At 44.3% G+C, this 12,602-nt stretch overlaps 1 protein-coding gene across 1 annotated transcript in view; it reads right to left on the minus strand.

The window, feature by feature from the left end:
* Positions 1-7,178: 7,178 nt before the first annotated feature.
* The window catches only part of GPC3 (glypican 3), a 662,823-nt gene continuing 657,399 nt past the window's right edge, over positions 7,179-12,602 (minus strand). The window contains exon 8 of the mRNA XM_068250947.1: positions 7,179-7,525. Coding sequence (XP_068107048.1) covers positions 7,344-7,525 — 182 coding nt within the window. The 3' untranslated portion in view covers positions 7,179-7,343. The remainder of the gene's footprint in view (positions 7,526-12,602) is intronic.

A 12,602-nucleotide genomic window follows, 5' to 3' on the forward strand; every position in this document is an offset into this window, starting at 1 on the left:
TCAAGGGGAATGAGCTGTACTGGGTGGCCACGCTACTAGACCCTCGGTATAGGCACAAAGTGGCGGAGATGTTTCCAAATCACCAGAAGGCAGAAAGGATGCAGCACTTGCAGAACAAGCTGGCAACTATGCTTTACAATGCGTTAAAGGGTGATGTCACAACACAACGCAATAAAGGTACCACTGCCAGTAAACCTTCTCCGATGTCCACGCATGCAAGGACAGGACGCTCCAGCGATCTCATGGTGATGTCAGACATGCGGACATTCTTTAGTCCAACGCCTCACCTTAGCCCTTCCGGATCCACCCTCCACCAATGCCTGGACGGCTGGACCGGCAGGTAGCCGGCAACCTGGCCTTAACCTCCTTAGCGGTATGCCCAACACTGTGTTGGGCATACCGCCCTCTGTCCTCAGGAGTGGCCCACACTGAATAAATATGCAGAAATGGCTGAAAACCCTTATGCTAGCACTAGGCAACTAGTAAATGTGTCCGGCACCCATGGATCCCCTGCGATCCCCCCGTTTATACATTACCCCCCTGGATCCAGCGATCACACAGCCTCCCTGCACAGCTCCGGTCTCTCTATGGGGAGGATCGGGTTTGCTCATGACGTCGGCGACGTCATGTGCAATCCTCCCCATAGAGAAGACCGGAGCTGCGCCGATCGCTGGATCCAAGCTGGGTAATGTATAAACGTGGGGATCGGAGGGTGTCGGAGACTTCTACTAGCTAGTCTAGTGCTAGCTATAAGTTTTTCAGTCATTTAGGACAATAAATTAGGAATCTGGCAAAATGTAACAAAACCTCCTGAGCGGCGTAATGCTCAGGAGGTTAAGTGTGGATGTAGACACTGTGAGCAGCGATGAACCCTTGGACAACTGGGTGCGCAGGCTTGACCTGTGGCCAGAGCTGGAATAATTTGCCATCCAACTTCTGTCTTGCCTTGCCTCAAGTGTCCTGTCAGAAAGGACCCTTAGCGTAGCCGGAGGCATTGTCACTGAGAAGAGAAGTCGCCTAAGTCACAAAAGTGTTCAGTACCTCACCTTTATCAAAATGAATGAGGTATGGATCCTGGAGGCCTACTGCCCACCCCAAGACTAAGTCGCTCCCAACACAGCATCTCTGCCTGCAGGCCGCTTGACTGCCTTCTCCCCCACCACCAGGACTCCAGGTGGATTCCTGAATGTTTAAGGCCGCTGCTAGAATAATTTTTCTGGTGCGTGTACATGCCTGCCTAATTTTTCTGGCTGCACCGCAGCTGCAACAACAAAAGGCATGTACATGTGCCAATTCCCCTTCGTGATCATTACCTTGCCGCGGTGAAGGGGCTTGCGTATCACAATGAAGCAATGACCAACGGCTATATGAGTGTCTCGGGGGAGGGGGGGTACACACCCAAGATAATAAGGTCGTTGCTTCATTGTGGACACACCAAATCCGATCAGCTGGACAGTCATTGTTGTTCTATCATTGAGCTACCACAGCCCGGCGACCATATGGGCTTGAAAACCGCCACGGCCTGCACTCTCGCCATGGTGCGCACCAGTCCAGCACGGCCGTCACTACACAAACAGCTGTTTGCGGTGCGTTACACAGTGATTTTGGTGTGTCAGTGTGAAGTAGTACTCTAATTACACTCCCTGATTGATGTATACACATGCAAGATGTTTTAAAGCACTTTAGGCCTCCAATTTAGCATGCAATGTGATGTCTGCCCTTAAAACGCTGCTTTGCGTCAAATCCAGATGTTTCCCCAGGACTTTTGGCGTCTATCCCATTCATCCATGCCCCCCTCCAGGTGTTAGACCCCTTGAAACATCTTTTCCATCACTTTTGTGGCCAGCATAAATGTTTCTAGTTTTGAAAGTTTGCATCCCCATTGAAGTCTATTGCGGTTCGCGGAAGATTGCGCGAACCAAACTTTTGCGGAAGTTTGCGTTCGAGGTTCGCGATCCGAAAATCAGAGGTTCAAGCCATCTCTAGTAAAGATATATAAGCAGGAAGTATGTTTCTTCGAGACTACAATGAACCATAAATTTAAATTTCTCCTATTTTGCGGTCACTTGCAGTAGGTAGTAGAAATCTGACAGAACAGACAGGTTTTGGACGTGCCCATCTCTTCATGGGGGATTGTCAGCAAAGCTTTTATTCTTTATAAATAAATTTCATGAAAAGGATTTATACAGTGTTGCTGGCCAGCCTCCCTGCTCGCTGCACACCTTTTTGGCAGTTGCACAGAGCTACTGCCTTTCACTAAGTGTTTTTAAAAATAAACAAAACCCTGAGAATCCCCCATAGGGGATGGGCTAGTCCAAAACCTGTCGGTTCTGTCATTTCTACTACCTACTGAAAGTGACCGCAACACAGGAGAAAATTAATTTATGGCTCCTTTTACTCTGTAAGAAACGTACTTCTTATTTGTTTGTGTTTACAGGTATTTTACATTTTATGATTTTCACGATAGTGGTCCTTTAACACAGAAAGTTACCTGTGGCAGTGAAGCATACTTTTAATTAACTGTATGCTTCACTGTATGCGACACGACGACTTATAATGCACATTGCATCTTTATGTTCCATTGCATTCCTGTTTTTACTGTGTGGAAAGGTTCCCACACCCGTGAGTATTTCCAAAGGTATATGTCAAACTTTGCCTACTTATGTGGAAAAAAAATATCTAAAAGTGGATCCGAGATGAACTTTTACTCATTGCATAATTGTGTTCCTTACATATAGTTTATAGGGCATTCCTCAAGCCAAATACTTTTTTCTTTTTGTTTTAATACTCTTAATCTCTATAAACTAAACAAGCCTCGCCCACAGCTTCTCCAAAACGCCAAGGCACTCAGGCCCATGTAGAAAGGGCTTATGGGAGCTCAGTCTGGGCAGGAGGAGGAGGAGGCTACTAGCCAGTGATTTTAGAGGCAGAGGGAGGGAGGGAGGAGGAGGGAGTAAGCTGAGGGCTGGAGATGCAGTTGCAGATTACCTGTGTAATGATGACAAACAGAACATGGCCGCTCGCATTGTATCACAGGAATAATTCATCATTAACTGTTGAAGCTGTATGCAGTTAGATTTGCTGTGTAAACAATCTCAACTTTAGATAAGATATATAGACAAGTTACTTGTTATAGTTAGTTTTTCCTCTCGGATGGCTGTTTTCCAGCATCGCAAAATATAGTTCGTAGCATGGACGGATTTTAGGTAAGGCCACAAACGTCATGGTCTAGGGCTCCAGGAAAGCAAGGGGCAGGCTGTGGGCAGCAGGGTGGCATTAGCAGTTAGAACTTTCGTCCTGCTTCAGAGTTTGCACATAGCAATAGGGGGCTGCCAACAGCCAGATCTGGCACTTGATGGGCGAAGGGGCAACGAACGAGCACTTACAGTGATCTCTAAGCTGCTTGTCACTCACCAAATATGCATCTTGCCAAGGAGCTTACAATCTAGTCCCTGCCATCATGTCACAAACTGTCCTCATAGGATCTTATAATGTAATCCCTGCCATCACTTCACTAACAATCCCCAGAGGAGTCTATAATCTAATCCCTGCCGTGTTGATGGCAAAGTTAAATTGATCCCAAGCCGAAGCTCGGGATGAAAATCGGATACTTACCTTGAGAGGGAAGCCTCAGGATCCTATTGAGGCTTCCTTCCCTACTAGGGATGCTCATTTGGATTCCGCGGAAATGCATTTTCCGAAATTCCGATCGAAAAAATTCCGATCGAAAAAATTGAAAAAAGTTTTCAAAAAAGACCTTCTAGCTTTGGAGAAAATCGATGTTAAAGTCGGTCGGAATTTCCACGATTTCCGGCGGAAATTCCGCCTTGGAATGCGGAAATCGGTAGCGAAAAGCGGAATCGGTATTTGGCAATGGTGGAATGCGGATTTACCGCGGAATCAGAAATTGGCCTTTCCGACCATCCCTATTCCCTACTCTATGGTTCCCCGTTCCTGATTGTGCCTTCTCTCCACATTAGGGCTGCGCAGCTCCTCTTCCTATAGCGTGGCCATGCAGTAGCCTTTCTTTTGGGGGGACCGCACTCAGCAATGGGGGACAATGGAGTAGCGAGGGAAGCCTCAATAGGATCTTGAGTCTTCCCTCTCTTTAGGTAAGTATCTAATTTTGATTGTACTTGAGCTTCTGCTTGGGTACTCTTTAAGAATGCTTTTGGTCCGGGGGCAGCTGGTGATAGTAGGCCTTGGGCGATAAAAAGTACAAATCCAGCCCTAGTTCACAGTATTTAGACCATCCTTGATTGTCAGATGAATGGGTCATTATCTTATTCTTCCAAAGAAAAAATATAGTGTATATGGCTTTCCAGTTAGGAATAGTAAGAAAATAATAATAATAATAATAAATCTTATAGGTCCTGACCAGGGATGAGGAAAATCATGCTACAATGCAAATCTGTACTAGCTCAAGAAGTGGAAGCCAAAGTTAACGTAAAGAGTCATTGGTTAATTGATATGCAGTGAGTAGCTTCCTTGGTCAGTGGAGATTTACTGGTTAGGAAAATTCTCTTCTCTCCCATAGCCATGACACCTTTATCTTTAATAATCAAGACTCAGGAGAAGGTATTGGATAATTGGGTAAAGCCAAGGCCTCTTTCTGTTAGCAGTGCATCCCTTTTCCCTGTGACCTAATTAAGCAAGGCTTTCCTTGTGTGGTTGGCTGTATAACGAGTCATGGACTGCAGCCATTTGCCTAATGCGGGAAATGTCAAGTTCTAATTCTGTGTCTCCTGTAATATTTTCCAGTAATATAGCGGCAGTGTTACATAATTCTGCCATGAGTGCAGGGTGGCATGGCCTCACATCGAGAAGGAATTTGCACTTCCCCAGTGAGCCATAAACATTCGTTTCAGGGCTAATCTGACCTTATTGCAGTGCTTTGTCAGCCTGACTGCTGGAAGATGTATTAATAGAGGTATTTTTTCATATGGTGAAGTAAGAGGAGGAATGTTGTGCATGGAGAAGGCTCAGGGGGATAGTTGATGAGCTCTTCAGCAGGGGTCCTCTGTTATGTTATCATTCTCAAGAACAAACAGGCAAAGGCAAACATGAGTGTCCATAAAGATGAGCGATGGCCTGATAAGGATGGTCACAGTGTGCTGCTGGGAAGAAATGTGCTGTCCTTCCTATTTTCACATATCACTAGTAGAGTATTGTACTGCGTTAGCCATCAGTTAGCTGTTTGAATCAATCAGGATGATACTATCTACTGGCTAAGTTTGTAAACAATTTCAGTGCATAGTAATATCTCCTGAAGGATATATTTAACCCTTAATGCTAGGTACACACTATGAGATTTTCTGGCAGATTTACTGTCAGAAAATCTAATAGTGTGTACCTAGCATTAGGTGGCCATACAGCTAGTTACTTGGCAGCCAATTGACCATCCAATTTAATTATCAAGATGAAAATCTGTGCCATAACAAGCATGCTCCATCGACGTTTCGACTGATTTCAGGCCAAAATTGGTCAAATGTCTTAAACAGACATGCTGGGGAATCCCAGGGCGACATGTCGATCGGATGCGCAGCGGTAATGGCGTGTGATAATTGGGAACAATGAACACAACGGAACCCTTGGCTGCTGTCCCTCCCAAATGTTTAATGCCCCCCCCCCCCCGGTGCCAATGCTTTATCCTATACCTGTTACGCCGTCCTTGTCGCATTTCTGTATTTGGGTCTTGTGTGACTATCTGCATATAGCACGTGCTAGAACGCTGGCAGCCACGTGGGGTGACAATGCGGTAATACAGTGGACACTCAGTGAATAGCGCGATAGGTAAAAAATAAATGCACAAGGGGAGCGGGGTTGGGGCACATTAAATATTTGGTGGAAGGTGGCCAAGGCCGGCATCACAAGGCCAATTCCCAAAAGATTTCATCTGAAAAATGATCGGAAATTGGCCTGTGGTGTATGAGCAGCCAACAGATCTCACTATGATCAGATTTGATATGAGGGAGATTTGCCCCTTGGTCAAATCTGCCCATCATCGGTAGATGTACGGGCACCTTTAGACTGCTGCACACATCTTTAGACGTTTCCATGGGCACCTTTAGACATTTTAAAAACTCTGCGGAAAAACGTCTTAAATGTCTGTGGCATATGGAGGCAGACAGTCATTAGACTGCTGTAAATGCCTTTGGAGGTTTCCGAATTTCTGCCTCCATACGTCGCAGACATCTAGAAGTGTACCTTTGGAAGTAGTTTTGATGAAGATGCGCTTTCAGACATCTGTGATGAAAGGAGGTGAACAATTGGAGATGCATAAAGATCAGTATTTCAAAATAGCGGGCACATCATGTAACATATTGTATTTGCTTCTTATTGATAATCCCTACTCCTTGCTTCGTAACATAATTGTTTCAGGCTTATAATATCTAGGGGCACAGAGGCAATTTTCACATTTCCAGAAAAGCAATATTGTTGTTTCTGCAAAAATGGAACAAATCTGATGTAGTGTGAACCCAGCTAGATTAATTTACATTTGCTTAGCAGTGGTAGTGTGACCACAGCTGTGCTACATGGATTTTACATCCCCCCCCACCCACTTATGCCATACTATCGTACAAGAGGAGAGGTGTGTCCAAGCTGCATCTCACCACTCCCTCCAATCATGATGCAGGTGCTTGACATGCCATGCAAACCTCATCTGTAATGGTCGATAGAGGAGGATGGCATGGCCAGTGGGGAGTTTGGATGGAGTAGCTCTCAGTGTCCACAAAGTAGAGCTAATCCCTTTATTGGGGACTCCAAGCTGGCCACCACTGTTCCCATGCAATTTAAGTCATTTAAGGGATTTATTTTAAAATAACATCAACTTATCACTGCAAATGTATTGGAGGGAGAGAAGAGCATAGAATTAATAAATGTATTTGCTAGATGGCAGCTTTAAGGCATTGGCCCACTACAGATCACATAATAAAATCACTGCAGAATCGCTTTTGGGCGTTCCTATACTTAACATTGAGATGCAATCAGTATAAAAATGGTGAAGGCACCAAAAATGAGTTTTAGCCAAATCACAATCACTGCAGTGGCCTCAACTCCCAATTTCATTGGCGTAATCCTTTTTGAAATTGCAGGCAAATTCAAAAATACTAAAGAAATCACTCTATTATAATAAGGCACTTTGCATTACAAAAATCTATAACCCTTCAAAACACTTTATTCAAAAAGTCTTTATTAATACATTAACATTATTTACTCTAAAAAAAAATCAGTTTTCCTCAGAGAAGACTTCGCAGTGAGTCAGGAAATGTTATAAACTGTAAAATCCGGCCAGGAAGGTTATGTAGGTTATGCAGGACAGGATGGGGTTAATGGGAGCGTCAGATCTGGGAGACGAGTCCTAACAGGAGAATTGTGAGGGGAAGAAGCAGTTTGGCTGACACAGTCTTTATGCTGCCACTTCCAGACTGGGGCTGAGTGATGTCTCTGCCATGCTGATCCTGCTGGTTCCGCATCTGCTTATTAAGGGGAACTTCGTCCATGTCCGGATCGTAGTCCAAATCTAAGAACAAGAGGGAGAGGGGATTATATTACAAACTCAGATCAGATCTATCACAGGGAGAAATAGGCTTTATCACATCCAGGGCCATATGCATTTAACTTTCCCCTGAGGTTTCTCCTAGGAGATAATTTTTAATCTTGGATTTAGACTAACTTTTCAGCACAAAAAAGTAAGTAAAAGAGTACTATCAAAATTATTTTCAGTATTTTTCTGCTTGCTGACAGTTTAAAGGGCATCTATATTGCCAAGTTTGAAAATACTACCTAGGAGAAACCCTAGTGACATATGGGCCTCAATATTACACATTACAGAAGACCTCTGGTGTATAGGGTTGCCAGGTCGGCTGATGGAGAAAACCGGACAGGGGGTGGAGTTAGGGGTGGAGTTAGGGGCGGAGTCAGAAGCACACTTTTATGTAGAGTGGGGCTAAGCAATGGGCTTTTTAAAAAAAAAATTTTTATAGTATTTATATCGCACTGACATCTTCTGCAGCACATTACAGAGTACATAGCCATGTCACTAACTGTCCTCACCAGTAGTACTGGTCCAGTGCACATAAGAGACAGTTTTTCACCAGTAACTGCACATAAGAGACAGCTTTTCACCAGTAAATGCACATTATAAGAGACACCTTTTTGCCAGTAAATGCACATAATAAGAGACAGCTTTTCCCCAGTAAATGCACAAGAGACAGCTTTTCACCAGTAAATGCACATAATAAGACACAGCTTTTCACCAGTAAATGCACATAATAAGAGACAGCTTTTCACCAGTAAATGCACAAAAGAGACAGCTTTTCACCACTAAATGCACATAATGACAAACAGCCAGTGTTCCCAGTATATGTAGCCAGGGATATATGTGCCCAGTATATGTAGCCAGGGGGTATATATGTCCCAGTATATGTAGGCAGGGGTGTAAATGTCCCAGTATACGTAGGCAGGGGTATATATGTCCCAGTATATGTAGCCAGGGGTATATGTGCCCAGAATAGGTAGCCAGGGGGTATATGTGCCCAGAATAGGTAGCCAGGGGGTATATGTGCCCAGAATAGGTAGCCAGGGGCTATATGTGCCCGGAATAGGTAGCCAGGGGCTATATGTGCCCGGAATAGGTAGCCAGGGGCTATATGTGCCCGGAATAGGTAGCCAGGGGGTATATGTGCCCGGAATAGGTAGCCAGGGGGTATATGTGCCTGGAATAGGTAGCCAGGGGCTATATGTGCCCGGAATAGGTAGCCAGGGGGTATATGTGCCCGGAATAGGTAGCCAGGGGCTATATGTGCCCGGAATAGGTAGCCAGGGGCTATATGTGCCCGGAATAGGTAGCCAGGGGCTATATGTGCCCGGAATAGGTAGCCAGGGGTGGGGGGAAGGGGGGCAATCTCCCCCCCCCTTCTTCCCTCACCTTAGGGTGCTGTCTCTCTCCCCCGCTGTCTCCTCCAATATTGATGTGCAGGCTGGCGGGTGGCTGCGGGCGGAACTTACCTCTGTGTCGCAGGCGCCGGAAGTTCGGGTCCCGCAGCCGCTGAGTTTCGACTCAAAAAAGATCCGGATCAAAGATCTGAATCATTCATGAGCCGGACAACACTATTCAGACTGATAGTGTTGTCCGGCTCATGAATGAGATTCTCAGCGGCTGCGGGACCCGAACTTCCGGCGCTGGAGCGACACAGAGGTAAGTTCCGCCTGCAGCCACTCGCCAGCCCTGCACATCATATTAGAGGAGACAGCGGGGGAGAGAGAGCACCCTAAGGTGAGGGAAGGGGGGGGGAGATTGCCCCCCTTCTCCACCGCTGCTCCCAGCTCTCTCTCTGCTGCGCTGTTCTCCTCCTGCGCTGCGGGGGGGGCTCTAAAACCGGACAACTTAATTGTCCGGTTTAGCATGTTTTTTACACTGGACACAGCGCACAAAAACCGGACTGTCCGGTGTAAAACCGGACACCTGGCAACCCTACTGGTGTAATGGAAGGCAATCATTTTTCTTTTTTTTTTTTTTTTTTTTTTTTATTGAATTAAACTTTTTATTTGCCTTTAACAATGGCATATGTTTGTCATGCTGATGTTGTGGCTTCAGTACACCTACTCTGCATACTTATTCTGAGTCACTGACTCACAACAACTTATCTATCAAGTCCTCTCTAGACATCCCTAAGCATCATCAGTTCCGATGGTTAATGAAATGCTAATAATGCCACAGCATGACTGTGGTCTAGTATGGACCCAGCCTAAGGGAAATTTAAACTTTGTATTCAAATTGCCATACATATGGATTTGTGCGGCAAAATCATGTTTCCATTTTAATTTGTGGCTACCAAAGTTTCCAAAAGCTCAAATTGCTGCTTTGCAACAGTGCGCTGTGTCACTGGTTTGGTGTACTGTTGCCATGACACTGAAACTCCTGCCTTACTGCAAGAGTTATCCATTGCACACAGCAGAAGCTTGTGTTGGGCTACATTCACATTTGGGCGTTACGCTGAACATTCTGCAAAATCAGGACTGCAACACAAGGGAGGGAGAACCAGATGACTTGCACGTTTACAGTGGCAGTGAAGCATACTTTCATTATACTGTATGCTTCACCATATGGTCGCATCATCTGACTTTTCAGCACGGTTGTGATATGCAATGTGCAGTGTAGAAGAACCCTAAAGGTGCACGTCGGCTCACTGCCAATACAGTTTTATTGTAACTGATTGCATTATTTCTAACTTGCTGCTTGCAGTCTTTAGGGGGTTTTAATGGACCAGAGCAATTTTCACCTGTCAGTGCTCCTCCCTTCTATTCACCAATAACTTTATTACTACTTATCACAACAATATCATCTATACCTTGTTTTTTTCGCCACCAATTAAGCTTTCTGTGGGTAGTAAACTTTGCTAAGAATTTTTTTTATTCTAAATGTATTTTAATGCAAAAAAAATAAGAGAAAAATTGAAAAATCATTATTTCTCAGTTTTCAGCCATTATAGTTTTAAATTAAAACGTTCTTCTGTGGATAAAACCCACACATTTTATTTGCCCATTTGTCCTGGTTCATAAACCCATTACATTATGTCCCTATCACAATGTATGGCGACAATATATTATTTGAAAATATAGGTGTAATTTCTGTTTTGTTTTTTTTTTAGTCCGTTCCATAATTACAAGCCCCTTTGTAGTAAAATACAGTAATAACAATATACCCTCATAAAATACAGATTAAAAAAGCCCTAAGGCAACTATTTATGTATCTTTTTTTAAACTGATTTGTTTTATGTTTGTTTTTTACAAGTGTTTTGTGTTTGTTTGTTTTTGGGGGGGGGGGGCACTTTGGAAGTGGAAGGATTTACTTCACTATATGTGGTATGATTGAGGTGAGGTCATGTTCATTCATTACAGGCATTGCGATTGGATAGAGGAACGCTCGTTTTCCTTCCCCAATCTCGGATCGCGATGTCCCGGCGGATAACAGACAGAGGGGAAGGGGGTGCGCACTCGTGCACAGTGGCGGCAGGATCGAGCGACGCATTAAAACGCTCTGGAGCGGTTAACAAGGACGTTTTAATGCAGCGGCATGTCTACAAGTGGTTAAAGCAAACTTGAGCCGAAGCTCAGGTGAAAAATTACATATTTAGGAGCGGTTGATCTTCTGAGGTAAGTTTGTGATTTTTGACTCGAGCTTCAGCTCAGATTTTAATGTGCATGGTATAATGTGCATCGTGTACATTACAGTTCACACATTACCTGTGCACTTATGCAACACTCATAGTGCGAAACCAGCCTTACATTAGGGGAGGGCATTCACAGGTAAACAAAACCTCTAGTCACCAGACTTACAGCTGAGCCAGTGATTGGCTGAAGCCATTCCTTAGAAACAGCAGACCTGTCATTAAAATATCAGCAATCGCAAATAAACTGCTATTGCTGCAAAATCTGTTTTTGCCTCCTAATCATTAGAGATGATTAATGGATGCAAATATTTCCAAGTTCAGGCAAATGTATGTAAATTTTTATGCAAATTTACGCAGCTTGAAAATGGACCAATCAATTTAAACCTGGGTTCTTACTTAATTGGTCCATTTTCAAGCTGCAAATATTTGCATACAAATTTGCATACATTTGCATAAACATGGCAATATTTGCATCTCATTGATCATCCTTCCTACCCATTACTCCTAATCTGTATAGTCTTCCCATGTCAGTAAGGTAATTAATAGAGATAGGCCACAATTCACTAAGCTCATCTCATGTGTTTTAATATCGATTCTGTGCTGTTTTTACTGTTTTCACCACGGTGATAAAGTGTTTAGTATTTACTAAGAAATTTACCTCAGGCAAACATTAAAATAAGGAAAATAAGGATTCTGTCCATAAGTTAAAGGGAACCTAAACTGAGAAGAATTTTTCATTTTAAAATAATACTAGTTGCCTGACTCTCCTGCCGATCCTGTGTCTCTACTTTTAGCCACAGCCCCTCAACAAGCATGCAGATCAGGTGATCTGACTGAAGTCAGGCTGGATTAGCTGCATGCTTGTTTCAGGTGTGTGACTCAGCCACCAATGCAGCCAAAGAGATCAGCAGGACTGCCAGGCAACTGGTATTGTTTAAAAGAAACATCCATATCCCTCTCAGTTTAGGTTCCCTTTAAGGAGTGATTTACAAAGTTAGTGTCAATCCTTAAATTAATGAAAATTAACGACAGGATTCTAAAGTTAAAGGAAACCTAAGATACCTCATACATACCTGGGGCTTCCTCCAGCCCCATCTGGCCTGATTGCTCCTTCAGCGCCGTCCCCTGCCTCCTGGATCTTTGGTAAATGACTCCTGGGCATGAGTTGTGAGACGGGGGAGTGGGCGCAGTGACATGCAGTGACAGGCCGAAGATACTGGGACCTGTTACAGAAAATCGAGGAAGCAGAGGATGTCGATCAGGCCAGAGGAAGCCTCAGGTATGTATGATTTTTTTTCTCCTATTCATCTCCGGTACACTTAAACTACTTTACGACCGCCCCACGCCAATGGGCGTGGTCGCGGTGGCAGCCCCAGGACCGCCTAACGCCAATTGGCGTCAAGTCCTGGGGCTCTAATTTACATG

Source organism: Hyperolius riggenbachi, chromosome 8 (genome assembly GCF_040937935.1).
Source record: "Hyperolius riggenbachi isolate aHypRig1 chromosome 8, aHypRig1.pri, whole genome shotgun sequence".
NCBI lineage: Eukaryota > Metazoa > Chordata > Amphibia > Anura > Hyperoliidae > Hyperolius > Hyperolius riggenbachi.